This window comes from Bos javanicus, chromosome 4, assembly GCF_032452875.1.
Source record: "Bos javanicus breed banteng chromosome 4, ARS-OSU_banteng_1.0, whole genome shotgun sequence".
Lineage (NCBI taxonomy): Eukaryota > Metazoa > Chordata > Mammalia > Artiodactyla > Bovidae > Bos > Bos javanicus.
The window spans coordinates 114,205,774-114,233,269 of record NC_083871.1 but is presented as its reverse complement, the minus strand read 5'-3'; the positions used below and the strand labels follow the sequence as shown (position 1 = coordinate 114,233,269).

The 27,496-nt window shown below is 60.1% G+C and overlaps 1 protein-coding gene across 5 annotated transcripts in view; it reads left to right on the top strand.

The window, feature by feature from the left end:
• Positions 1–26,692, top strand: part of KCNH2 (potassium voltage-gated channel subfamily H member 2) — a 35,899-nt gene extending 9,207 nt beyond the window's left edge. The window contains exons 3-16 of one of the 5 annotated variants that reach the window (XM_061415175.1): positions 11,191–11,355; positions 13,053–13,523; positions 14,086–14,297; positions 18,852–19,280; positions 19,999–20,144; positions 20,301–20,386; positions 20,674–20,873; positions 21,323–21,575; positions 22,702–22,895; positions 23,156–23,255; positions 23,852–24,124; positions 24,214–24,400; positions 24,708–24,885; positions 26,147–26,692. In XM_061415175.1, the coding sequence (XP_061271159.1) occupies positions 11,191–11,355; positions 13,053–13,523; positions 14,086–14,297; positions 18,852–19,280; positions 19,999–20,144; positions 20,301–20,386; positions 20,674–20,873; positions 21,323–21,575; positions 22,702–22,895; positions 23,156–23,255; positions 23,852–24,124; positions 24,214–24,400; positions 24,708–24,885; positions 26,147–26,275 (3,023 nt within the window). In that variant the 3' untranslated portion in view covers positions 26,276–26,692. The other 4 variants (XM_061415173.1, XM_061415177.1, XM_061415178.1 and 1 more) reach the window with 4 other exon arrangements.
• Positions 26,693–27,496: the final 804 nt, after the last annotated feature.

The window sequence follows — 27,496 nt, the reverse complement described above, 5'->3', positions numbered from 1 at the left end:
TGACTGCACTTACCGTTTGCAAGCTGGGACGCAGGCTGTGGGAAGGTGGTCCTTAGCGGGGTCCTCCCCAGGTGCCAGACTCACTCAGAAAGGCTAAGGGGAATCAAGCAGCTGGCAGGGGCCTGAGTGGGAGCTCCAGCCATTTTCCTCTTTCCACTCAAGTCCTGCCCTGCACAGAACCTCACTGCCCACTCTGGGCCATCCAGGCCCTGGCACTGGGTCCCCACCCCAGTCTGGCTTATCACGTTGGCCTAGAAGAATCAGGACCCCCAAGCTTGATCTCTGTGGCCCCTTCTGATGTGAAGCCTGTTGGTTTGCACCCAGCGTGCTCCTCACCACACCCTGTGCACAGACCCTCTTGTGCCCCATGGCTGCCTCCTCCCACCCAGTCTCGACTGCCCTGTCCTCCCCAAGCCCCATCCACCCGTCCACTGCACCTGCCCCCTACCAGGGCCTTCCCCCTCCAGGATCTATCTCTCAGACTCTTCTTTCTTCCCAGGGCTGAGACACCACCCCCACCCCCAGCCACCACCTTCAGGAAGCCCTCACTGACTGCACCCCTCCATCCCCGCTTCTGACCAGAGTCCACTCCCACCTCACTTCCAGACGGCCATGTGGGGCAGCAATAGGCCCAGAGCCCCTGGGACATTTGGGTTAATAGAACAAAATGTAGATTCCCGACCAGGGATCAAACCTGTGTCCCCCTGCATTGGGAGGTGGATTCTTAACCACTGGACCGCCAGGGAAGTCCTTCTCTTTCTCTTTTCATGGGTTTTTTCCTCTTTTCCGTTTTTCTCAGTCCCCAGTCCCATTACGGTTCCCTTAGGCAGCCATTCAAATGTACTTCCTGTGAATGTGTTGCTTGCATATGTTCTTGCAGAATGTGTGTTTTGTCTGGCTGCGTATAGGTTTAATTTATGTAAATGATATGTGCTGTGTATTGTATTCTGGTGTTCACTTTTGCTGCCCGGGAGTCCGCCTCTGAGTCCAGCCAGCTTGTTACTTGACACTAAGTCTAGGGCCCCATATTCTCTGGTGTGCTCCCCGCTCCTTTTACCTGTCCCCTCTTGGGGAGGGCTCTGCGGTTGTCCCGATAAAGGATGTTAAAGTGGACATCCTCACGCGTGGCCCCTTTTGGACTCATGTGAGGACATCTTTGGGATTTATCCCCAGGGGTGAGTGGCGTTGCTGGATCACAGGGTATGTGGACACTTAATCAACCCAGCACTGTCAGGCTGTGTGTGAGCAGGGCTACAGCTAACACCACCCTCCTAAGCAGAGCATAGAATTCCCCTGCATCTCTGACACACTTGGCATTAGCCACCTTGCTAATTTCTGCAAGTGTAATAGGTGAAAGTGATATCTTACTGCTTTAATTTGCATTTCTTTGATTTCATGCGAATCCTGAGTCCCGAGCATCTTGTAAGTGACCGTTCCGGTTTCTTTCCCGTGAATTGCTTGCTCATATCCTGGGCTCACGTTTCCATGAAACTGCTGTCTTTTGTTCTTGTTGATTTGTAAGAATTGCTTATGGATTCTGGAAATACAAATGCATACAGTTAAATATTCAATGCGTATTCTGGATGTTAATCCCTGTTGACTCAAGATATTGCAAATATCTGCTCTCATTCAGTCATCTGTCAGATTTATCCCACAAAGATACTTAATTTTGATACAAGCAAATTCACAGATCTTTTTAGCTTTCTTTATGCTTTTGAAGTTTTTAGAAACCCTTCACCATCCTGAGGCTGCAAAGATCTACATTTTTTTCTCTTCACTTAAAGACTCAGTCGAGTCTTTAATCTATCCTGAGCCTACCTCTGTCTGTGGTGTCAAATAGGGATCAAGCTGTATTTTTTTTTTCCGTGTGCTGAGCCAGTTTTCCCAACACATCAGTAAACAGCCTATTCTTCTCTGTTGATTTGTGGGGCCACTGTTATCACTGGTTAATTCCCCATGTGTCTATGGGTCTGTCTTTGAGCTCTCTTGTTTTGTTTCAAGTATTTATTTGTTCATGCATCAAAACCCCATTAAAAGTATGGCAGTTAGTATGTCTTGGTATCTGGAAAGGCACATCTTCCCTCCTTGTTCTTTTTTCTTAAAAAATGTTATTTATTTCGTTTTGGCTGCACTGGGTCTTTGTTTCTGTGTGTTGGCTTTCTCTAGGTGAGGTGCACAGGCTTCTCATTGCAGTGGCTTCTCTTGCTGCGGAGCACAGGAGTTGTGGCACACAGGCTTAGCTGCCCTCCAGCATGTAGAATCTTCTCAGACCAGGGATTGAACTCACATCCCCTGCACTGGCAGGCGGATGCTTTACCACTGGATCACCAGGAAGTCCCCTCCATGTTCTGTTGAAAGATTGACACACATATTTGAGGACCTATCTTCTCCTTTACAAACTCTAGAGAAAGTTTATCAAGTTCCTGGGAAGAAAAATGCCACTAGAATCTTGACTGGAATTAGATTGGTTTTATAGGTTAATTTGGGGGAGAATTGACATCTTTAGATTATCTGTCCCTTCTGAGAGTCTGGAGTGACTCTCCATTTATCAGATTATTTCTGCATCCTGTATTAGTTTAAAGCTTTTTTTTTTCCCTATAGAGATCTTGTGCATTCTTGGTCACTTCCTAGATACTTCAGATTTTGTTGCTGTTGTAAAAGAGATCTTATCTTTGGCTACTTATTCTAATGGGCTTCCCAGGTGGCGCTAGTGGTAAAGAACCTGCCTGCCAATGCAGGAGACATAAGAGACACAGGTCTGATGCCTGGATCGGGAAGATTCCCCTGGTGGAGGACACAGCAACCCACTCCAGGATTCTTGCCTGGAGAATCCCATGGCCAGAGGAGCTTTGCAGGCTCTAATCTATAGGGCCACATGGAGTTGGACACGACTGAAGCGCCTTAGCACACACATGTTCTGATAGCTTTATGCTGGTAGAGAGAAATGCTGTATGTTCCATGGGCTGATCTTGTATTTGGCAGCCTCCCTGGATGAGCTCTCTTATTAGTTCTAATTGTTTATCTGTTGATTTTATTGGTCCTTTAGGGAGATGATCCTATCATCTGAATAACACTGCTTCTCTCTGTTTATGTCTGGGTCATTGCCATATGTGTCGACGTGGGAACGTTCCAGCTGCCTTTTCAGCAGGCTTTCACATGCACATGTATTTGTCTGTTGGAGTCCTGGGAGGTGGGCAAGTCAGGGAAGGGGTGCAAGTCTCCATTTAATGACTGAGAAGCCAGCCCTTCCCTGATTGGGTGACCTTTGGGACAGGCCCTCTAGGGTATGTCAGGAGCCAGGTGGGAGAGCTGTTCTAGAAGCTTGCTGAGCCCTGGATGGGGGCAGAGACCCCAGCTGTCCTAGTGGGCCTTGATTCTGTGTGCCCTTGCTTCCTGTGCCAGCTGGGGTAGGGGTCCTCATGAAGAGGGGTTGGTGGGGATCTGAGGCTCAGAGATACCCCGACCTCCTTGCCCAGATTTCTGGGCTGTCAGCCTCGGTGTTCTGTGCTCACTGTTGACTAGATTGACTAGAACAGCACTTCAGCAGAAAGTGTTAAAGTGTTAGTTGCTCAGTCATGTCTGACTCTTTCTGACCCTGTATACTGTAGCCCACCAGGCTTCTCTGTCCATGGGCTTATCCAGGCAAGAACACTGGAGTGGGTAGCCATTCCCTTCTCCAGGGGATCTTCCCAACCTGGGGATCGAACCCAGGTCTCTCGGGTTTTACGCAGATTCTTTATCCTTTGAGCCACCAGGGAAACCCTACACTTCAGCAGAAGATGCCACCTGTTGCTCAGTCACTCAGTTGTGTCCAGCTCTTTGTGACCCCATGGACTGCAGCAGGCCAGGCTTCCCTGTCCTTCAGTCATCTCCCGGAGTTTTCTTGAACTCATGTCCATCAAGTCAGTGATGCCATCCAACCATCTCATCCTCTGTCATCCCCTTCTCCTCCTGTCTTCAATCTTTCCCAGCATCAGGGTCTTTTCCAATGAGTCAGTTCTTCCCATCAGAATCCCTAGGGGGGAAAATAATTTCTAGGGAATTCTGACTGCTGTCCAGACTCAGGGTGGGTTTGAAATGAGCAGATCCTGTTGGGAAAGGACAGTCAGTGCCCCTGGATCTGAAAGGGAGCTGAAAGGGTGAGGGAGACAGCCCTGTCCCCACCTGCTGTCAGCGTGGGTCCCTGCCCTGAGCCCAGGATCAACTAGACATCTGCCTACCCAGTACTTCCCTTGTAGTCTAGCCCTGGCTTCAGGGCTCTGGCTCTGGGCAGAGGGAGAAAGCTGCCCTCCCCAAGAAGCCGGGGTACAGTTACCTCCTACATTAGAGATGTATTGAGTTGGCCAGATAGAAAAGAATGAACTTTTTGACCAGCCCAATAGTTTTAGACAAACCTAGATAACATATTAAAGAGCGGAGACATTACTTTGCTGATAAAGGTCCGTCTAGTCAAAGCTGTGGTTTTTCTAGTAGTCATGTATGGATGTGAGAGTTGGACCATAAAGAAAGCTGAGCACCAAAGAATTGATGCTTTTGAACTGTGGTGTTGGAGAAGACTCTTGAGAGTCCCCTGGACAGCAAGGAGATCCAACCTCTCCACCCTAAAGGAAATCAGTCCTGAATATTCATTGGAAGGACTGATGCTGAAGCTGAAACTCCAATACTTTGGCTACCTGATGGGAAGAACTGACTCATTGGAAAAGACCCTGATGCTGGGAAAGATTGAAGGCAGGAGAAGGGGATGACAGAGGATGAGATGGTTGGATGGCATCACCAACTCGATGGACATGAGTTTGAGTAAGCTCCAGGAGTTGGTGATGAACAGGGAAGCCTGGCGTGCTGCAGTCCATGGGGTTGCAAAGGGTCGGACACAACTGAGGGAAGGAACTGATCTCAATCATTTTAGATGAGCTTTCAATGAGAAACATCCCTGTGGCCCGGATGGAGCCGTCAAGAAAGCTCTGGTAGAGGGGGTCCTCTGGGCACCTAGAGAGAGGGAGGCAAGGTGTGTCTGTGAGCAGTGGGAGGGTCTGTGAAGCTGGGGTCCACCGAAGGGGGCTCTGAGGCCAGCTGGCCTGGGACTCGGCAAGTCTCGGTGGGAGGCCAGGCTGGGAGGGCAGCTGAGCATGCAACCTGGCTGGGGACAGGGGATTCTGGAGGGCTGAGGAGGGCCAGGCTCCAGGAAGCCAGAGGAGGGAGGTTAAGGGCAGAGGCTTCAGGGAGGAGGGGCATGGGATGCGCCCGTAAAGTGAAGCTTCCCCCAGATAAACATGGCCTGGTTTCACCTTCCCGGGCCTTGCTGCGGCACAGGGCAGGGCTGTGACTCCCAGTTTACAGATGCGTCCCCGGGGCTTTTCTAGAAAGAGCTCTCCTCGTGAGGCCATCACAGCCACCCTGGGGAACAGTAGCACAGACAGGCCACAAGCAGTGGGTTTGGGCAGGGTCTGGATGCCAGGTAGAGGCCCCCTGAGGCCCTGCATCAAGCCCTGCAGATCCCTGGGAAGGTGTTAGGCCGGCGGGCTTAGTGGAGGGTCTGTTTGGAGATGCTCCTTGCGTGTGAGCTGGAGTCTGGACCGTGCTCCCCACGCCCGGCCTCTGCAGCGAGTTTCCCCGGTGGTGGTGGTGGGGGGGGGGGTCTGTTCCACTCAGCTCCTGGAGTCAGGGGATTGGCTACCCGCCTCTCTCTCTCACACACTGACACACGCACGCACGCACACACTCATTCACTGGCTGGCCTCTCAGGCTCCCCTGCGCCGTCCCCTGGGCCTGCAGTGTGCCTGGCCTTCCCTGGGCCCCCACTGCCCAAGAGAGGGATGTTGGCGACACGGTGGCCCCCGGCCAGGACCGGCTCCCCACGGCATCTTCCTGTCGCCGCCACCAGGCTAAATATAACCTGACACTGCGCAGCCCTGGGCCGCCGTAGAGACAGCCTCTGCCGGGGGCGGACAGGCTGACTGCAGCCCCAGCCTCCTGCCCTCGGCGTGACTTTGGGCCCAACTCCTCCCGCTCCAGCAAGGCAGGCCGGTGACCGGGCGAGGACGGCTGCCTCCTCAAGGCCTCCCTCCCCATGAGGACCCAGCCCCCGGCCTTGATGCTGCTCCGGATGCTTCCACAGGCCATCTGTCATCTCATCCGGCACCCGGGGCCGGAGTCGCTTGTCCTTGCAGTACTCAGAGGAAATCTGATGCTCAGAGAGGTGGCTGACCTGGCCACAGTCACACAGCAATGGTCCGGTCCCCTGAGGATGGGGGCAGATCAGCTCAGCTCAGCTCCCCAGAACTCCTCTGTCTGTCAACTCAGCCTGGACCCCGAACCAGGAGTTCCGTTGACTCCTCGACCCAGGGAGGCTGGGGGCCCAGCCTGTCTTGTTCATATGTGTGTGAATATTTTAGGGGGATGAAGGAGCTGTGATGATACCTAGTTTGCAGACGAGCCACTAGACACTCTGGGGAGCTTGTCCAAAGACACTCAGGTCACCTGCTGCCCTCCCCTTCCCCCCTTTTCCCCCCGCCCCCCAGCGGGTGCTGCCCTGAGAGATAAGGCCTGCCCCTGTGAAAGCCAAGGGCAGCTCCTGCCTGGGGCCAAGCTGGCAGTGCCTAGAGGTGGGCAGTTGGGTTTGGGACTGTGAGTGGGGCCCCTGGATGGGCTGGGAGGTAGGGGAGTGATGATACCCAGGTACACTGTTGGGCACGGGCGAACCAGGTGGAAGCAAGCCAGTGTTGCGTTCTGATGAAGACAGTGCCCTTCCCCAGGGGCAGGAGGAGCTGTACCTGCTGCACCTGGGGGGGGCGGGGGCAGGCCTGGTCCCCCGGGGCCCTCCCGCTGCCCTGCCCCCCTTCTCACACTTTCAGTGGCCTGCAGTGAGCCGTGTGACCTCTGCAGCCCTTATGATCCGAGGCTCAGAGGAACCTGTCCTTGTGTGGCGTCAGTCCGTGACTGCCTCTCCTCTCCTGGTCATCCCCTCCAGGCCCAGGGCACCTCCCCTGAGCCCAGGAGGCAGGCAGAGGAGCCTGGGCGCCACAGCTGGGGCTGGGGATTCCGGGGGTGTGAGTCAGGCGTTCTTTGGCATCAGCCATGTGAGCCAGGTTGGCCCTCTCCCTCTCCTCCTTCTCCAGTTATACAGACCTCCCTGGGGACTTCCCTGCCGGTTTTCAGCACTTCTGTCCAGGGAGCGAGGATTATATCCCTCGGTTAAGACTCCACACTTCCCTGGCGGGAGTGAGGTGGGTGTGGGGGTGGTTTGGGAGGTTGGTCGAGGATTCTATCCTTGGTTGGGGAGCTAAGATTCTCCCATGCTGCACCTGGTGGTCCAAAACAGACAGACAAACAAGACCTTCTTGGGTTCTCCTGCCTCACAGTGCCCCGTCATCCATCCCTCCAGACCGTGACATGGGGCGATGGGGCATGGTCATCGCCCCATGTTGCACACGAGCTCTTTGGGGCTGGGGGGTGGGGTGGGCAGGGGACTTGCCCAAAGTCCTTCTGATGCAGTGAGCAAAGGCCGATGAACTCCGTACGGTGTGCTCCCCAACCGCGACCTTTGCGCCCGGGAGCCCCACAGCCGTTCGGTGGGTTGGGCAGGAACCTCTCCCACCCGTTCCGTCCTGCGCCAGCGCTCCGGGTCCCCGCGGCCTCGGGAGCGCGGGCCGCGCCTGCCACCCAGCGGCCCCCGGCGGAAGTGCAGCCTCACCCGGCTCTGGGCCGAAGTCCTCATCGGCTCCCTCCCCGGAGGTGCTCGGCGGGGCCGGGGCGAGGCGGAGGGAGGAGGGGCGCAGAGTGATGAGCAGGGTCTGGAGTACAGGGGAGCGGGGCTTGCGGAGGGCAAGGCGCGGCTCCGTAGGGCGGTGCGCCAGCGCAGGGCTCCCTGGGGGCGAGCGGGACGCCGAATCTCCGTGTCTCTTCTCTGCTGAGCTGCGTGAAGGTCACGGCCACACCGCCCCGCAGGCGGCGATTTGCCCTCTCCGCCCGATGCCCAGTCCTGGCTGTCCCTGTGTCCCACCCCTGGCCTGCTGACTTTCAGCTGCCCACAGGGATCCCCCAACCCCCCATCATTTCAGCCAGTGATGGGATGGGGTCCTCTGGTAGTTCTGTTTCAAGAGCCGGGTGTGTGTGTGTATGTGTGACATGGCAGCCCACAGAAGACCCAGCCAGCCAGGCAGGGTGGTGGGAGGCAGAGCCTCTCGCAGCCCTGGCCAACCTGGGCCACCTGCTTTCCTTCCTTCCATTATGTCCCGTCACAGACAGCGACCAGAGCCTCTCCATGCTGCCCCCCCACCTCGTCTCCCCCCTACAAGCCATCAGGCAGGGTTCCAGTTCACATTTTTGGAATAACAAGGGCTTTTATAAAGTTATTTGAAAGGGAAAAATTCCTTGAATATCGACAAAGGGAGAGGACCAAGGGGGCTCCGAGTGTCTGTGTGTCCAGGGGCCGGGGGTGGGCCTGCGCTGTAAGGGGGGCTTGTATCTGGAGTTTCTGACATCCCTGGGCTGTCAGGATCCGGGGATGTCTGGGTCCTGGGCTGTCTGGGCCGCGGAGTGCAGTTCTGGCCTCTCTGGCTGAGAATCTGCAACTGAAGCGGGCATGGGGTGTTGAGGCCTCAGGTTCCGAATCCTGAGCTGGTGTCCTGGGGGCAGAATTCCCCAGGCCATCCAGAAGGTTGGGTTCATCCAGGGTCCAGGCTCTGGACTTATCTTAGATAAGTTTCCCAGGGGAGAATGAGGATTCAGGGCCTGGATCACTGAACTCCCAAGGCGTGGGTGTTGGGGGGTGGTCTCCAGGGCTAAGGGTTTCCTGGTCTCTGGCCTCTCCTTAGTCCTTGTGAGGGCCAGTCCCTGCTCAGGCCGCTGCCGGCCATCACCATATTAGGGCATAAACTCCAGGCGGGCTGTCTGGGTGCCAAACGGTCTCCAGCTGGGCCCAGCCTCCTGCAGCTCCCAACACCACGGCCGAGCTTCAGCCGGGCCATGTCAGAGGCCGGAGGTCAGAGGACAGGAGCAGCTACTGGAGGGGAGACCCGGACAGAGCCTCCCAGGTCAGGTCTTGTGCGCTGAGCCATGAGGGCCTGGGTGAGTGGAAGGGCTTTGGGGTGGGGCGGAGAATTCCTGGCCAGCCCCTCCCCTGGCCCAGCCTCCCTCATCTCAGTGCTTTCCTGTTTCCCTTGGTTTTAGAGAATCTCCATCCCGAGATTAATCCCATAGCTGTTAGAATCGCTGCTCTGCTGCCTCTCTTAGCCCTGTCCCCAGCAGATCTTCCTTGAGCCCGGCCAGCCTCTCCTTTTGTGCTGGGACTTGTCAGGTTCTTGGTGAAGCTTCTGCTGTACTCCCCAGACATAGCCCCCCCAGGCCTTTTTAGCCGCCAGCCCCTCCAGGTTGTTGGCCTTGACTTAGTTCACCCCAGCCATGGCCTCTCCAGAATCCAGTCCCCATCCTTGACCCCTCCCCTACCATCAGCACCACCCCATCACCAAGCCCTCTGGCCAGCGCCTGCTCCCTGGTGCATTGTTCTGGCTGCTAGGCCTGTCAGAGGGGACACAGACACTGGCGAGTTAGGTGCCTGCAGTTCACAGGACACAGATGAGCACCAGGAAAGAAGTCTCTGCCCTGGAAGAGGAGATGAAGAGTATGCTTGGTTCCCATTGGGTCCCTGGAGGAGGAATGGGATGTTAACGCACCTTCTTGTTGCAACAGCAAGGGCTTCCTGCAGGGGGCGATTCTGAGCTGGGCCTTAGGCAGAGCCTGAAAGCCCACAGGGTCTCTTTCAGAACTAACTAGAGAGGAGGGTGAGTGGGCCGGGTCCTGGTCAGGGCAGAGGCATATTGGGTACATTTGGCCTGGTGAACTGACATCACCTGGAATAGGGGCCCTGGTGGCCAGAGAGAGGTTGGGAGGGGAAAGAAAGTCAAGAAGAGAGAAAAAGACAGATGTCTCTCACCAGAGTCAGAGATGAAAGATCTAGAAACAGTGCTTCTTGACTCTGGTGAATTTCTAATGTGTTACAGACCAGTTCTTGTTGTTCAGTCACTCGTCTGTGTCCCACTCTTTGCGACCCAATGGACTGCAGCACGCCAGGCTTCCCTGTCCTTCACCGTCTCCCAGAGTTTGCTCAAACTCATGTCCATTGAGTTGATAATGCCACCCAACCATCTCATCCTCTGTCGTCCCCTTCTCCTCCTGCCTTCAATCTTTCCCAGCATCAGGGTCTTTCCCAATGAGTCAGATCTTTGCATCAGGTGGCCAAAGGATTGGAGCATCGGCTTCAGCATCAGTCCTTCCAATGAATATTCAGGACTGATATCCTTTAGGATGGACTGGTTTGATCTCATTGCAGTCCAAGGGACTCTTGAGTCCTCCAACACCACAGTTCAAAAGCATCAGTTCTTCGGCGCTCAGCCTTCTTTACAGACCAGTACTGGTGTGAAATGCAAAAACCATATGCTTGGCTATTGTGGCAATGTCAAATTGCTGTAAAGCTTTTGAAACTCTAGCTCTCAACTTCTGCACTTCTTGTGGGCAACACACCATCTGGGGACTGAGAAAGAGGAGCAAAAACAGAACAAGGGGCCAGGGTGCCGGCTAACCTGTAGTGTTCAGTGCATGCCAGGCACTACACTAAGCGCCTGGCACGTGTTGACTTACTGGCCACAACTCATGAGGAGAGAATGGTCATCGTTCCCATTTTTGAGATGAGGAAAATGAAGTACAAGTAGGGTAAACATGGAAGAAAAGGCATGTGTGACTAGGCAGCAGAGCTAGGATCTGGACCCTGAGATCCTGGGCTTAAAGTCTGGGCGTCCCCTCTGGGCTGCACCGTCTTGCCTGAGGAAGAGCAGAGATACAGCGTGAGAGGAGAGGGGAAGTGATGCAGGAAGAAAGGAAGGAGCAGAAGGCAGTGCGAGGAGAAGGCACACGGGGAGAGAGGCCAGGAGCCGCATGGCTGGCAGAGAGAGAGGAGGGGAGAGCTCTGGAAGGGGAAAGCTGGCATGGCCCATCAGGGAGGCGGCTCTGGTTGCCACGTGGTAGGAGGTGGCAGGGTGGGGCAGGAGACGCTGGCGAGACGAGGGGGCAACACTGGGCTCGGGAGCCGTGGGGGCGTCAGAAGCGGACAGGCCCCTTCAGGTTCTGGAGTGGGGTGGGGTGGCGGGGGTGTCCATCCCACCTGGGAGCACAGGGGCCCGTGTCCTCACTTTGCAGGGAGCTGCTTCCTGTGCCTGGTGGATGTGGTACCTGTGAAGAATGAAGATGGAGCCGTCATCATGTTCATTCTCAACTTTGAGGTGGTGATGGAGAAGGGCCTGGTGGGGTCGCCGGCCCGGGACACCAACCACCGCGCCCCTCCCACCAGCTGGCTGGCCGCCGGTAAGTGCAGCGGTGCTGTCTGGCTGGTGCAGGAATATATGGCTTCCCTCCCCTGGGGTCATGAGGCTACCCAAGGCCAAGGTTCTGCAGGCAGCGATTCGGAGGCAGGTTCAGGGGGACACCTTTCAGAGATGGGGAGTGAACACGAAGGATATGGCCAGTCCCATGCGGCTCAGCGTGGACAGATGGTGTGGAGTGACCGAGTCCAGACTCCGCTTTCCTTCGGGGGCAGGATCACAACTGGCTTCACAGCCTTACCGGCTTGGGTTCCCCCTCCAGCAGCCCCCTGGGAGTGGTCCTCTCTCCAGCCCCAGGGACGGTGGGGTTCCCCCTTCCTGGCTGGCCCTGGTCACTCCAGGGCAGCTCCCACTGCTCATGAGAAGGCCTCGTCTCCCTCATGGACTCAGCTCTGGGACGTTTCTGCCACTGGTCCTAGCTCTGGACTGGTTGCTTCCCAGATACTTGAGAACATGAGGGGACTGCTTCCTGGGGCTGGAGACAGGGAGGCCTCACCTCATCCTCCTGTGACTCAAAGGCTCAGACACCACCCCGCCCATCCCCTTCTGTGGCCTCTTTGGATTTAATTTTAAATGTTCCCTCAGAGTCAGGGCAAAAGAAACCGCCTCTGGTTTCTCAAGCTCTAAAACAGCAGCCTCAATAAAGCTGGCCCGACCTCTCCCATGGGTACCACCCGTAAGGTGGCGGGGTACAGCAGGAACCCGTGGCATCATTCCTTCTCCACTCAGATGCAGGCTCTGCCAGCTCCTGTGTTCAGTTCAGTTCAGTCACTCAGTCATGTCTGACTCTTTGCAACCCCATGGACTGCAGCACGTCAGGCCTCCCCGTCCATCACCAACTCCCGGAGTTTACTCAAAGTCCTGTCCATTGAGTCGGTGATGCCATCCAACCATCTCATCCTCTGTCGTCCCCTTCTCCTCACGCTTTCAATCTTTCCCAGCGTCAGGGTCTTTTCCAATGAGTCAGTTCTTCGCATCAGGTGGCCAAAGTATTGGAGTTTCAGCTTTAGCATCAGTCCTTCCAACGAATTTTCAGGACTGATTTCGTTTAGGATGGACTGGTTGGATCTCCTTGCAGTCCAAGGGACTCTCAAGAGTCTTCTCCAACACCACAGTTCAAAAGCATCAAAAGCTTCTGTGTGACCTCCCACAAATGACAGAACTCACTGATGCCTGAATTTCTTCCAGTCTAAAAAGTGGAGATACTGACACCCACTGGGCGCAGTTGGGAGAGTCACAGGTGGTTTGCTGGAGAACCCCCCTCACGGGGGATGTGAGGCTCAAAAGACAGTGGTTTATTATTGCTGGAGTCTTAGATAAGATTGTGTTCTAGGCCAGTGTTCTCCAACCTTTGTGGCATGAGGGACGGGTTTCCACCGATCAGGGGTTGGAGAGGGGAGGTGGTTTCCAGATAATTCAAGTTTCTTGATTTCTGTTTTGTTACATCAGCTCCACCTCTGGGCATCAGACATTAGATTCCGAGGTTGGGGACCCCTCTTCTAAACTTCTTTGGAGACTTGAGTCCTGTGTAGCAGGGATGGGGGTGGAGGGGTGCCCTCCAGCTATCGGGGCCCCCACTTTCCCTCCTCCTCCCCTTGGTGACTGGAGCTCCAGCTCCTAGGCCTTGCCCTCTCCCAGGCTGCTGGGGCCACGCACCTCCCCTCTGCCCCCCACCCGCAGGCCGCGCCAAGACCTTCCGATTGAAGCTACCCGCGCTGCTGGCCTTGACTGCCCGGGATTCGTCGGTGCGGCCGGGTAGCGCAGGCGGTGCGGGCGCCCCGGGGGCCGTGGTGGTGGACGTGGACTTGACGCCCGCGATCCCCAGCAGCGAGTCCCTGGCCCTGGATGAGGTGACGGCCATGGACAACCACGTGGCGGGGAGGGCGGCGGAGGAGCGGCGCGCGCTGGTGGGTCCCGGCTCGCCGCCGCCCCCGCCTCCTCCGCCGCCTCTGCCGGCTTGTGTGCCAGGCCCGCATCCATCGCCCCGGGCGCACAGCCTCAACCCTGATGCCTCAGGCTCCAGCTGCAGTCTGGCCCGGACGCGCTCACGAGAGAGCTGCGCCAGCGTGCGCCGGGCCTCCTCTGCCGACGACATCGAGGCCATGCGCACCGGGGCGCTGCCCCCGCCACCGCCGCGCCACGCCAGCACCGGTGAGGGTCGCCCCCCACCCCACCCCATGCAGGAACTGCCCCACCGCCGGGTCCCCACCCGAAGTACCTCAGCTTCCTCCCTCTCCGCCCTGTCCTGTGTGCCTGGGAGATGGAAATCCTATTAAGCACTTATTTAATCCCATTAAGTAGCCTTTTACTCCATTAAACCGTGCATTCATCCCTGTTGCATTCTTCTACTCTGGGAGCCGGTGTGGGCCAGGAGCTGGCACTCCCAAGCCTGCCTGCAGCCGGGATGCCCACGGGGGAGTCAGGAGGGCTGAAGAGGCCTCAGGGGCCCTGCCGCACCACCTGGGCCTGGGGCAGGCTCCCAGTGCCTGTTGAACAGACCCCAGTGAAGGCTTTTGCTCCTTCTTCTTCTCCTAGTGCCTCAGGGGCTGCTTCCATAAAGTGGGGAGGGGTTCTGGCCTCATTTATTTCTCAGGGACACTGCTCCCCCCGTCTCCTGAACTGGCCTGCCTTACTGCCCAGCTCTGAGTCGTCGACCTGACGGCCTTTGCCCCTGCCTGCCTGCCGCCCTGACAGCCTCTCCCCTCCACCCCAGGGGCCATGCACCCCCTGCGCAGCGGCCTGCTTAACTCCACCTCTGATTCGGACCTCGTGCGCTACCGCACCATCAGCAAGATCCCCCAGATCACCCTCAACTTCGTGGATCTCAAGGGCGACCCCTTCCTGGCTTCGCCCACCAGCGACAGGGAGATCATAGCCCCTAAGATAAAGGAGCGGACCCACAACGTCACCGAGAAGGTCACCCAGGTAGGCGCGCCTGGCCCCCCACTCACCTGGGAGGAGCTTGGAGGGGATGGAGGGGTGCAGTCAGTGAGGGCTTCCTGAAGGTGGTGGCTGGGGGTGGGGGTGGTGTTTCAGTGCTGGGACGAGAGAAGAGTCTGAGAGCTCCTGGAGAAAGGGAGCCTGGAGTGGGGAAGCCCGGGGAGGGGGCAGGTACAGGGGACAGGTGGATGGGGCTTGGGGAGGACAGGGCAGTCGAGGCTGGGCACCTGGTAGGGTCAAGGTGGGTGGGAGAAGGCAACCATGAGGCACAAGGGGGTCTGCGCACAGGGTGTGGTAAAGACATACTGGAGGCAAACCAACAGGCTTCACATCAGAAGGGGCCACAGAGGTCAAGGTGGCTTCCCTGGTGGCTCAGACAGTAAAGAACGTGCCTGCATTGCGTGTGACCCGAGTTCGATCCCTGGGCTTCAGAAGATCCCCTGGAGAAGGGAATGGCAACCCACTCCAGTGTTCTTGCCTGGAGAATCCCATGGACAGAGGAGCTTGGCAGGCTACAGTCCATAGGGTAGCAAAGAATTGGACAGGACTGAGCAACTCACACACCCAGAGGTCAAGGTTGGGGGGTCCTGATTCTTCTAGGCTAATGTGATGAGCCAGGCTGGGGTTGGGGACCCAGTGCCAGGATGACCCAGAGGTGCCCACCCCTGTCTGCAAGCCACAGAAGAGGAGAGTTTCCTTCCCAGGTCGGGAGGGGACTCGATGGAGGTTGGGGAACACATAGAGAGAGGGTCAGGTCTTTGAATCCTGGGCTGGAGAAGACTGCCATTCTTGGGGGGAAACTGCCCAACGTTGCCCAGTGCCAGAACCAGCCTGGTGTCCTGCCTCGTCTTGGCAGCAAGATCACATATCTGCACGACTCCCTCCGCCCCCAGCCACTGCCCAGTCCATCCCAGCCCCTTCCCATCCTGGCCTGGGGGGGAGGGGAGGGTCAGGACTGAGGAGCCAGAGACAGCCAGCGACCCTGTTGCCCCCTCCAGCCCCTTTGGCAGCAGTGACCCGAGTGAGGGAGCTGTCCGTCTGCCGGGGCCTACTCAGCCCTCCTCCTGGCCCTGCTCCCGCTGCTGCCTCTGGCTCTCTGGGTCTCTGCCAGGTCTCCAGCCCCTTGGCCTTGACTCCAGAACCTTCCCCCAACATGCTGGGCCCCTTATCTGGCAGCCGACCCCCACTCCCCCCCACCACCGCCCTCTCCCCTGGCCCCACCTGGAGCCCTGCCTGCCACCCTGCTCCCGCGTGCCCACGGGGTGTGCTGTTTGTTGTGTTGTGGGCTCAGTGTGTGTGTGTGCGCACACACGCACGCGTCTGTGTGTGCCAGTGTGCGGGTGTGTTCCTGGGCTCTCTGGTCACCGGGCAGGCAGTCTCTCTGTTTCTGGGTGTCTGTCTGACTCTGGCCGGCGGGGCGGGGGTGTTGAAGGGCCCATTAATCTGCAGTGACAGGCCGGGCTGCCGGGGGCCGGGGGAGGGGCGCGGGCTGCAGGAGCGGCTGCAGCAGGAGCCCCGGGCGGGGGCCGCGGGGGAGGGGGCCTCCGGCCGGCCGGGCGGGGTGGGGGTGGGGACCCGAGAGGAGGAGGGGCCGGCTGGAGGAGCTGGAGGTTCCGAGAGCGCCGGGCGCCGGCTGCTGGGCTGGCAGCGGGCAGAGCGCAGCTCCCGGCCGGCCGTGGGGCCCGCACCGGGGTTGCGGGAGGAACCATGGGCCGCCCTAGCCAGGTGGGCTGCTGGCCACACTCCCTGCCAGGGTGACCCCAGCCCTGAGGCCCAGCCCCGGCGACCCTGGCCGCCAGGCCAGAGGCTGCCCTGGGAGCCAGGCCGCCAGCCTCTGGGGTGCAGGTGAGGTGCTGGCGTGGGCCCTTGGGGCCCCAGGGCAGGCAGGCTGGGGGGAGCCAAGTCCTCCATGGCGGCCCCGTCGGGGAAGGCGAGCAGGACAGGGGCCCTGCAGCCCAGGGCCCAGAAAGGCCGGGTGAGACGGGCCGTGCGCATCTCCAGCCTGGTGGCCCAGGAGGTAGGTGTTCCCCCCAGCTCCCCTCTTCCCCCCGCCCCCCACCCTCCTGCGGGTCCAACGCAGCTCTGAGGGCTCTGGCTCCAGGTCAGGAGGGGGCTTCCGAGGTGCAGGATGGTTTTGAGGGCGGGGAATCCCCGGGAGCTGTGGCCCGGCCTGTCCCACTCTTGGCTCCAGCTTGTTCTTCTCCAGTCCCGCCGGGCCTAGGTGGACAGTGTTTGTCTTGCCAGGGCTTCCTTCCTCCTTGGCCTTCCTGGCCTGGCCTTCTAGCTGGATACACGGAAGGAGGAGAGGGGAGAACAGGAAAGTGTGTGCCCCAGAGAGCTCGGCGGGGAGCTGGGGGTGGCGTGGGGCGGGGAGGAGGGGAGCCACTCCGGCTTCCACCCCACCTCCCCTGGTGCGCAGGCAGCAGCTGGGCCTGGCGCCCAGGCCCGGGGCCCCACCCCGCTAGCACTCTGTGCCTTGGGGGTGGACTCTGGGGGTGAGGGAGGCATGGGCTGCTTCAGGGGTCTGGGTTTGGGGGCTGGGGGTCAGAGGCCACTGGATGAGCGGAGAGGGTCGTCTGAACCAGGCACCTGGTCCAACCTGAAGAGCTGGTTGTCCCCCCGGGCTGACAACTTGGTAGGCACCTCTGGGGAGCCACCTCTCCACATCCCCCCCACCCAGGGGCAGCGGGGTGGGGTGAGGGGCTCTGTCACAGAGCCAGGGGCCAGCTCAGGATGGCAGGGGGAGCTGGAGGCGGCTCAGGGTGCGGTCTGAGCACCCTTACCTCTGTTGCTGGCACCTGAACCCTCTGCCTTGGCTCTTGCGCTCCCCCCAGTGCAGGGACAGGTATGGGGGGGGGTGGATTCTCTCAGCCACAGGTTGAGCTCAGGTTGAGCTTAAAAGAGCTTTAGCATTCTGTGTGACCGTGGGTCAGGGGAGGTTACACGCCCACCCAAGTCCAAGGCGGTGTGCTGAGCTGTTGGCTGCAGACTTGAGCTGGGCCGGGGCCTGTAAGATGGGGTCTGTGGGTCCCGGGCTGGTGCCCTGGGCTTGCCCCCAGCGTGTGCTTGTGCCTGGGGCGGGGCTGGCCCTGCTGTGGGCAGATGCGGGGGGTGGTGGGGGGGCAGGATCACATTTATCAGGTGTGGTCCAGCCCAGGGGGCCTGGCCACTCAGGTGGGGTGAGGAGCCCCCTGCAGGAGCCTTCTTCTGCCTCCTGTCTGCTGGGTCCCTGGTCAGTTCTGTTTTTTCAACCCTCTCTTGATCCCAGGAAGGTCACTGCCCCATGTTCTCTGCCTTAAGGAGCGAGTGGCTGGGGCCGAAGTCTGGGCAGAAGTTGGGGCCTCGAAGCCACAGACTCCTTCCCCTGCCCCAGACCCCATCGCGTGCCTCCAGAGAGCCCCTGTGGTTACCCCCGGGGTGGCCAAACCCCCAGCCGCAGCCGGTCTTAACTTCCAGTTACTTCTGCTAAGGAGGTGCCTTCCAAACAGTCCATCTGTTTGTAAGGGTGGTTCCAGGGGGGGTCCCCAGCATGAATGTGAATGGGAGTCTTTGGGGCTCCACCCCCTCCCCAGGACAAGGCCTGAGGATGTGGGCCCTGGCATTTTGTGCTGTTCCTGCAGGGCCGGCAGCCTTGGCTCTTAAGGGGGAGGGTGGGTGAGGCCTTGCACCTGGCTGCCCAGGATGGCAGAGCCAGGCTGGGAGAGTTTGGGGATTGCGTGGGGGCAGGGGGAGGCCCCAAGGGGACAGGCCAAGGCTCCCAGGGTGGCGTGGGAAAGCTGGTCACAGCTCTTCCTAGTTTGGCTTGGGGGTGGGGGTAGGTGTGGTGGCTGCTGTCCGCAGATCTGGGTGGCGTGCCGCCTCTGCCTGAGTGATGAGGGGCAGGATGAGAGATGAGCCTGGGTGGGCTTGGGGGTCATGTCTGAGTGGCGGCCCCAGGCAAGGGTGAGTAGGGAGAGGGGAGCAAGTGTCATGGTGTCTCCTCTCCTGGGTGCCAAGGGACCTGAGTCTGGGTGGCTGGTATCCTTGGGTCAGTGGCAGGAAGGGATACTTAGGCCCTCAGTCCCTGGGCCACCAGCAACGGGACTTGCAGGGAACCACAGTGACTACCGCTGTTTACATCGCCCTGGGCTGGAAGCTGTAGTCCTTGGAGCATTTGCTGGCAGACACAGTGGTGTATATGGGACGTGTGTGTGTGTGTGTGGTTGCCATGGGGGTGAGCAAGGTGGAAGTTATATCCACAGCTGTGGGTCTGTATCGCTGGTGGGGAGTCGTGCTTGTGGGCGTTACTGTGAGGTGCCCTGGACTCAAGAGCCAGCCAGGAGGCCACATGGGGAATGGCAGTCAGCAGCCATGTCCACGCGGTTGAGGGTGGGCTGGGTGGGCCCCCCTCCTACACCCCCCCTCCTATAGATCCCCTCTTACACCCCCTCCTCTTACTCTGCTTGGCCCCTTCTCTGAGGGCCCAGCCCAGGCGTCACAGGGCCGGTGGCCTGCCCTCCCCCGCCCCACCCTTCAGCGCCACCTTCCCCGCCCGCCCAGGTCCTGTCCCTGGGGGCTGACGTGCTGCCGGAGTACAAGCTGCAGGCGCCCCGCATCCACCGCTGGACCATCCTGCACTACAGCCCCTTCAAGGCCGTGTGGGACTGGCTCATCCTGCTCCTGGTCATCTATACCGCGGTCTTCACCCCCTACTCAGCCGCCTTCCTGCTGAAGGAGACTGAAGAGGCGCCCCTGGCCCCCGACTGTGGCTACGCCTGCCAGCCGCTGGCCGTGGTGGATCTCATCGTCGACATCATGTTCATCGTGGACATCCTCATCAACTTCCGCACCACCTACGTCAACGCCAACGAGGAGGTGGTCAGCCACCCCGGCCGCATCGCCGTCCACTACTTCAAGGGCTGGTTCCTCATTGACATGGTGGCCGCCATCCCCTTTGACCTGCTCATCTTCGGCTCTGGCTCCGAGGAGGTGGGCTGGCCAGGAGGCATGGGGGCAGGGGGGAGGGCAGCAGGGGGTGGGGTGAGGGGGTGGCAGACGCACGGGGCCCCCAGCTCAGCCCTGCCTGCACCCCTTTCCGTGCGAGCCGCTTCCTGGTTGTAAAGGTCCAGGGGCCCCGCCTTTTCCCAGTGTGTCTGTCCAGAGTGGCCACTGCCTTCTGATTCATATGAAAAGGCCTTGAAGCCGGTGGAGCTCTGGCTAGGCACCTGAGGGTGGGTGCACCTTTCTGAGCCCCAGTTGTTTCATCCTGGTTGTGGGGAACTGTGAGCCATTTGTTACTGTGAAGTGAAAGTGTTGGTCGCTCAGTTGTGTCCGACTCTTTGTGACCCCATGGACTGTAGCCCACCAGGTTTCCTCTGTCCGTGGGATTCTCCAGGCAAGAACACTGGAGTGGGTTGTCATTCCCTTCCCCAGGGGATCTTCCCAACCCAGGGATTGAACCTGGGACTCTTACACTGCAGGTGGATTCTTTACTGTCTGAGCCACCCGGGAGTGGCACAAAAGGGGAATGGGACTCTGCCGGGCACAGCGGGTGGGAGGTGCTCCTACTGATATTAGGAGGAGGTTCTGGGGAGAGTCTTTGGGGATCTTCCCTCTGCTGCCTCCGCACTGAGGGCTGCAGTGCCGTCCATGCTTCATCCATCACCACCCCCACTTCACCCCACTGATTATCTGCTGCTCCCCGTAGCTGATTGGGCTGCTGAAGACGGCGCGGCTGCTGCGGCTGGTACGTGTGGCCCGGAAGCTGGACCGATACTCGGAGTATGGGGCGGCCGTGCTCTTTCTGCTCATGTGCACCTTCGCACTCATCGCGCACTGGCTGGCCTGCATCTGGTACGCCATAGGCAACATGGAGCAGCCGCATATGGACTCCCGCATCGGCTGGCTGCACAACCTGGGCGATCAGATCGGCAAGCCCTACAACAGCAGCGGCCTGGGCGGCCCCTCCATCAAAGACAAGTATGTCACCGCCCTCTACTTCACCTTCAGCAGCCTCACCAGCGTGGGCTTCGGCAACGTGTCCCCCAACACCAACTCGGAGAAGATCTTTTCCATCTGTGTCATGCTCATTGGCTGTGAGTGCACCCCTGGGGGCGGGTGTGGGCACAAGTCACACAGGAGAGGGAGGGTGTTAGAGGGGCCCGAGTGGGCGCCCCCCACCCCCCAGGGGCCCCCATCACAGTGCTGGGAACACCAGGGCAGAGGCACAAGGCAGGGGCTGAGGAGCGTGTGTGCCCGGGCTTCTGTGCATGCATCTCACGTGTGTGCTCACACTGAGGCGGGAGTGTGTGTTGGCACTGACCTGGTGCTGGGGTGGACAGGGTCCCTCGGAGGCTGACGGCCCCACTCACCCTGCCCCCAGCCCTCATGTATGCCAGTATCTTCGGCAACGTGTCGGCCATCATCCAGCGGCTATACTCGGGCACGGCGCGCTACCACACACAGATGCTCCGCGTTCGGGAGTTCATCCGCTTCCACCAGATCCCCAACCCGCTGCGCCAGCGCCTTGAGGAGTACTTCCAGCATGCCTGGTCCTACACCAACGGCATCGACATGAATGCGGTGAGGGCCCGGGCTGGGCTGGGGGGCAGGGTGCCGGTGGGGACTCCTCTGGGTTCGCCAGAGTCACACTCCCCCCAACCCCGGCCCAGGTGGGCCCAGGTAGTGCTGGAAGGACCCTGAGAGGTAGTTACCCTCCCTCTGCCCGTGGAGTTCATTTCCTGGGCAAGTTCTCACTTTGGGGCAGGCTCTGGGTGATCCGTGGTTGATCCACAGGACAGCCCCAGGCAGATGGTCTCCATGCCTCACACACTAGAAGGTGGAGGTGAAAGCCGGGAGGTGTCGTCCCAAGGGTGCACAGTCTGCAGGGAGGAGGGGTGGAGCTGGCGTGGACGCCCAGGGCCTTCCTCTGATAGATCCTGGACGTCCTGGTGCTCCCTGCTGGCTCTCCAAGGTGGGGGGTGGGAGTGGACTCCCAGGAGAGGGCGTCCTGAGCCGCCCCCTGCCCCCAGGTGCTGAAGGGCTTCCCCGAGTGCCTGCAGGCTGACATCTGTCTGCACCTGAACCGCTCGCTGCTGCAGCACTGCAAGCCCTTCCGAGGGGCCACCAAGGGCTGCCTGCGGGCCCTGGCCATGAAGTTCAAGACGACGCACGCACCGCCCGGAGACACGCTGGTGCACGCCGGGGACCTGCTCACAGCCCTCTACTTCATCTCCCGGGGCTCCATCGAGATCCTGCGGGGTGACGTGGTCGTGGCCATCCTGGGTACGGCAGGGACCGGGAGCTGGGCCCGGAGTCCCTGCCGCAGCTGCAGAGGCCCAGCCCTCGAAGGACACAGCCCTGGGGGCTGTGGCCCTGTGACTGCCCACAGGGGCCTTGGGCTCCTTTAATTCACCCAAGCTCAGGCCCTCCCAGGGGGCCGGGGAGAGGAGCCCTACATGGTGGGGGTGTGGGGCGGATGCTGCTGAATTCTGGAGGTTTCTGAATTCGGTTCCCCTTTGGGGGTCTCCTCAAGGGCTGCGACACTCTTTGTTTCTTAAAATGGGATCAAATCCAAATGCTCCAAGGTAGGCAGTGGGGGAGGTTGTGTGACTGATTCCCACTTAGGGCCACACAGTTCCCTGTGGTACAGCCAAACCCTCACTTCCAGAGCAGAGGGAGTCTGCCCCTCTTCCCCTCGCATCCCTTCTTCTCTGCCCTACCTGTGCACGTGGACAGGTGTGCCTGGGTGCTGGGGACTTCCTGCCCTCTGCCTGTCCTCCCCTTGGCCCTGGCCACCTCAGGGCTGATGTGTCACAGTGGGGCTTAATGCTCGTGCCGCAAGCACCCCAAACACCACTGGAACCAAAGTTTTGCTAAACTGCAGTTGCTTTAACTGCATCCCGGTGTTTTCCATTCTGTGCCTGTGCTTACCTATGCTATCCTGTTTTCTCTCAGTAAACAAAATGCTGGTCTTGATTCACTACTGTGTTATGATCTGTAGCTTGAAGAACATGTTCATGGGGGTGCAGTGCTTAGCCAGGGGGTGTTTGGGAATGGGCTTTGGTGGGGGGGGGGGCGCAATACCAGAGGAGTTAGAACCTAAGGAGGAAGCCAGGGTCTTGGGCAGAGCTGGGCATCCAGGCTGGAGCTGCTGGCTGGCCCTACAGTAGGTGGGAGGCACGGGTTCCTGGCCCTTCTCCTCCAGGGCACCGCACTGCACCTGTCCTGCCTTTGGGAGCTGGGGGCAGACGGGCTGGCTGGTGCCCCCCTGGCCCTGGGGGCTGGGGCTGAGCAACACGTGAGCAGACTGAGGGGAGGTGCCTGGCCAGGGTGACAATGCACGGAAGACAGGTGCCTGCTGCCTCCGCTGCCGCCCCCGGGGCTGAGCCCCCCTCTCGGTGGCCTCCAGGGAAGAACGACATCTTCGGAGAGCCTCTGAACCTGTACGCGCGCCCTGGGAAGTCCAACGGGGACGTGCGGGCCCTCACCTACTGCGACCTGCACAAGATCCACCGCGACGACCTGCTGGAGGTGCTGGACATGTACCCCGAGTTCTCTGACCACTTCTGGTCCAGCCTGGAGATCACCTTCAACCTGCGGGATGTGAGTGGGCCATGCGGCCGACCGCCCTGCTGGGTGGCTGTCCCTTCGCCGCGGGACCTTCTCTCTGGGCTTGTTTAATGGTATCTGGGGCAGACCAGGTTGTGAAAAGTGCCAGTCTCAGCCCTGGTCCTGCGGCGGAGCTTACACCCCACGGAGCGGGCATGCCCTGTTCCACCTCCATTGGTCATGAGAGGGTCTTCCCCGGGACCGGGCAGGGCAGGTGGACGCGGAAGGGCCCTGACACCGCTCTTGGGTTTCAGACCAACATGATCCCCGGCTCTCCGGGCAGCGCGGAGTTGGAGGGCGGGTTCAACCGGCAACGCAAACGCAAGCTGTCCTTCCGACGGCGCACGGACAAGGGTGAGGCGGGGGAGGGGAGGGGGCGGGGCCCAGGCAAGCCGGAAGGCGGGCGGGGGCGTGGCCCAGAGGGGGACGGAGCAGAGGGCGGGGCCGGTGGGTCTGCTCCTCCCAGGCCCCACAGACCTTCCGTCCCCTACCATCAGCGTTCCCTTCTCACTCCATCCGTTCAGGCCAACTTGAAATGTCACCTCCTCCAGGAAGCCCTCTTCCACACTCCAGGGCAGGGGCGCGCCTGAGTATATTGGGTCCTCACAGGGCTGGCGTCTTGATGGGCGCTGCTTTGAACCAACGAGGGGAGGAAAGACAGGGCAAAGGAGGGAGAGGTGGCCAGCATGGCAGGGGAGGGCTAGGGCCCGGGGTCCCAGAGAGCCCCGCCCAGCAGTGCTACTGACCCAGCTCGGGCAGCCAGCGGTCACAGCCCATCTGGTCCCGCCCCCGGAGTTCTCAGTCCTCTTGGAAGTGGGTGAGAGCACAAGACAGGATTGGGGACAACCCAGGGCGTCCTGCCCCCGGTCCCCTCCCCTCCCCTTCCGGCCCTCCCCTCCTCTCTGTGCCACCTCCTGCCTTCTCTGAGGCCCGTTCTCTGTCTCCCACAGACCCGGAGCAGCCAGGGGAGGTGTCGGCCTTGGGGCCGAGCCGGGCGGGGGCAGGGCCGAGTGGCCGGGGCCGGCAGGGGGGGCCGTGGGGGGAGAGCCTGTCCAGCGGCCCCTCCAGCTCCGAGAGCAGTGAGGATGAGGGCCCAGGCCGCAGCTCCAGCCCCCTCCGCCTGGTGCCCTTCTCCAGCCCCAGGCCCCCCGGAGAGCCGCCGGGTGGGGACCCCCTGACCGAGGATGGCGAGAAGAGCAGCGACACTTGTAACCCACTATCAGGTAGGGTGAGCCCCCCCACCCCCCTACCTCTGCTCGGCAGGTGGGGCATGGGCTTCTCTTCCAGCCTCAACCCTGCTCTCTGGCTGCAGGCGCCTTCTCAGGAGTGTCCAACATCTTCAGCTTCTGGGGGGACAGCCGTGGCCGCCAGTACCAGGAGCTGCCTCGCTGTCCTGCCCCCGCCCCCAGCCTCCTCAACATCCCCCTTTCCAGCCCTGGCCGTCGGCCGCGGGGAGACGTGGAGACCAGGCTGGACGCCCTCCAGAGGCAGCTCAATAGGTGAGTGTCCAGGGGGACAGGCTAGGAGGTGTTGGACAGGGGAGTGCTGCAGTGTGATCTGTGGGTTTCAGGCAGTGTTGTCGGGTGCCGGTGGGGTGGGGGTTGTTTGCTCCATCTAGACCTGTGCATGTGTCCCAGCGGCTTAGCCCTCTCTTTCTGTTCGGAGACAAGCTGGGGCTGCCACACCTAGGACGGAGAGTTGGCCTGAGGGTTGACCAGCTGGCTGTCCACAGGGCGGTCCTGAAGTCACAGTTGCTGGTGTCTCCACTTCTCTGAGACCCAGAGCATCCTCCTCCTTCTCGCCCAGGCTGGAGACCCGGCTGAGTGCAGACATGGCCACCGTCCTGCAGCTGCTGCAGAGACAGATGACGCTGGTCCCGCCAGCCTACAGTGCTGTGACCACCCCGGGGCCCGGCCCCGCCTCCACCTCCCCCCTGCTGCCCGCAGGCCCCATCCCCACCCTCACCCTGGACTCGCTTTCTCAGGTGAGTTCCCAGCACCCCCGGCCTTGCCTTTTCTACACTGATTTCACCCCAGGCCTGCTTTGCTGCCCCTTCTGTGGCCTTGGGCCCCAGCCTCCTCCCCTCCCCCATCCCTGCCCTCCTCCCAGGCAGTATTCTTGGAGGAGGAGGAGCTGTGAGCACAGAGCACAAAGCACGCAGAGGCTGGGACAAGGCAGCCCGCAGGCCGCAGGCCGAGTGGTCTGCGTTCCCCTGGGGTCACCTGAAGGGCCGGGTCTACTCAGGGTGCCTGTGTCCATGGCTGCATGTGGAGGAGACTGTTGAGCCCTGGGGGGGCTGGTGGTGGGTGCTGGGTGCCAGTGCGCCCTTGGGACAGAGTCTCACGGCCCTGCTGACACCCCCGGGTCTGACTCTCCACTCGATCCATGACTTTCATGCTTGGCACTTTGCAGGGTTGTCCCGGAGGCTTTGGTTAAGCCCCAGGGTGGCCTTTCCGGTCGGCTTGTCTCCCCCACTGCTAGAGGTGGGCCTCTGTCATCCTTTGTCCTCTCCTGAATGGACCTGTGTGTTCCTGGCCTCCTGATAGGGCAGTGGTGTCTGGGTCTCAAGCTGGGGGTCCTTCGGGCACCCCGAGGTGGCCTGGACTCCGCTGCCCCCCGCCCCCCAGCCCGGCATCTGCTCCCCTCCCATATGGTGCCTGCTCCTGTTTGCCGACACCAGGGCCCACGTCAGCAAATGTGCCAGTCTCCCTTCACAGCCTCCCCCGCAGAGATCTCACAGCAGACTCGTCAGCACCCACAAAGCCCCTCCCGCCTGCCCTGGCACTCTCCCTGGCCTTCCGAAGCCTGGCCGCCAGCCTGCCTCTGTTTCTAGGTCCCGGAGTCCTTTCGAGACTGCAGGCAGGAACCTTGTCTCTTTTTCTGTCTAGCTTTGGTGCCAGCTCAGGGCCCCTTATTCTGCGTCGGCGTTGAATCCAGCGGCCAGGTTCCCTGAGGAGGGAAGTGGCTGAGGTCTGGGGCTCCCTGCAGGATCAGACAGATGCTGCCTCGGGGTCCCCAGCTGCCCGGCCTGGCTCTTGTCCACCCAGACCATATACCTCCACGTCCAGTCTTGCCCCCCTCCCTTGGCAGTTGGAGTCCTGCTCTGTCTCCCTCAGCTCTTCTCCTGTCTCCTCCAAACCCCCTCCTGTCTGGCCCCAGAGTTCCCAGACCCTCTCTCTTCTCTGACCCTTTCCCTCTCCCGCTCCTCGACTCTGGGCCCCCCACACTCTTTGTTTTCTCCGCAGGTTTCCCAGTTCATGGCGTGCGAGGAGCTGCCCCAAGACGGACCCGCTCGACGCCTCTCCCTGCCGGGCCAGCTGGGGGCCCTAACCTCCCAGCCCCTGCACAGACACGGCTCAGACCCGGGAAGTTAGTGGGGCTGCCCAGTGTGGACACGTGGCTCACCCAGGGTTCAGTGCACTGCCTGGGCCCCTCCCCGTGGAGGCCCTGCCCGGGAGGCCCTGGCCGCCGACGGGAGAGGAATAGGAAGGCACGGCCCCTCCCCCAGCCCTTGGGGGCCCACCTCCTCCTGAGGTCCCCAGGGGCCCCGGTGTGGGGGGGCACAGGGGCAGGGACAGGGCCGGGCAGTGGATGGGGGTCTGTGGTCCCCCCACTGCCCTGGGGCAGTAGCTGGTCTAACTGCCCGGAGGCACCCGGCCCTGGGCCTTAGGCACCTCAAGGACTTTTCTGCTATTTACTGCTCTTATTGTTAAGGATAATAATTAAGGATCATATGAATAATTAATGAAGATGCTGATGACTATGAATAATAAATAATTATCCTGAGGAGACTCCAGTGGTGCTGGGAAGTGTAATAGCTACCTGCTGTATCCTGTGTTCGTGGCCATAGCATTGTGGGCATGGGCCAGTCCGTCTGTGTGCGCCGGGCCTGCAGGGGCAGCTCCAACATATGGGTGTGGGGTGGGTGCAGTGAGGGGTGCTCCCTTGGGGCTGATACACATCACCTTCAGGGCTTCTTGCCTCCGGAGGGCCCTGCTTCCCTGTGGTCCTGGATTCAGGATGGCAAAGAGTTACCTGGACTGCAATGAATGTAGAGGTTGTCCTAATGAGATGCCGGGCCTGGGGTCCCACACTTCAGAGCCTTGGTGGCTAATGGATTGGCACACTGGCCCCTGAAACTGACCCCACGATGACGGCTGATGCAGCCATGCTCTCCCCTACACACAGCTCTTGAGCCCAGCCCATGCTGTTATATTTGGCCATGTCCCCAACTTGGCCTCGCATGCATGCCAAGTTCCTTCAGTCGTGTCTGACTCTTTGCCATCCCATAGGCTGTAGCCCGCCAGGCTCCTCTATCCATGGAATTCTCCAGGCAAGAGCACTGGAGGGGGATGCCATTTCCTCCCCCAGGGGATCTTCCTGACCCAGGGATTAAACCCGAGTCTCTCATGTCTCCTGCAGTGGCAGGTGGGTTCTTTACCACAAGCACCACCTGGGAACCCTTATCCTGACCTTTAACTCAGCCTCATGTGGATCCTGTATGATTGGGCTCCCACAGTGAACCGACTCTGGGCACGCTGGTTTTCTCAGCCCCTATCAGAGGCCCACTGATGTCTGCCTGCAGACGGGCCTCA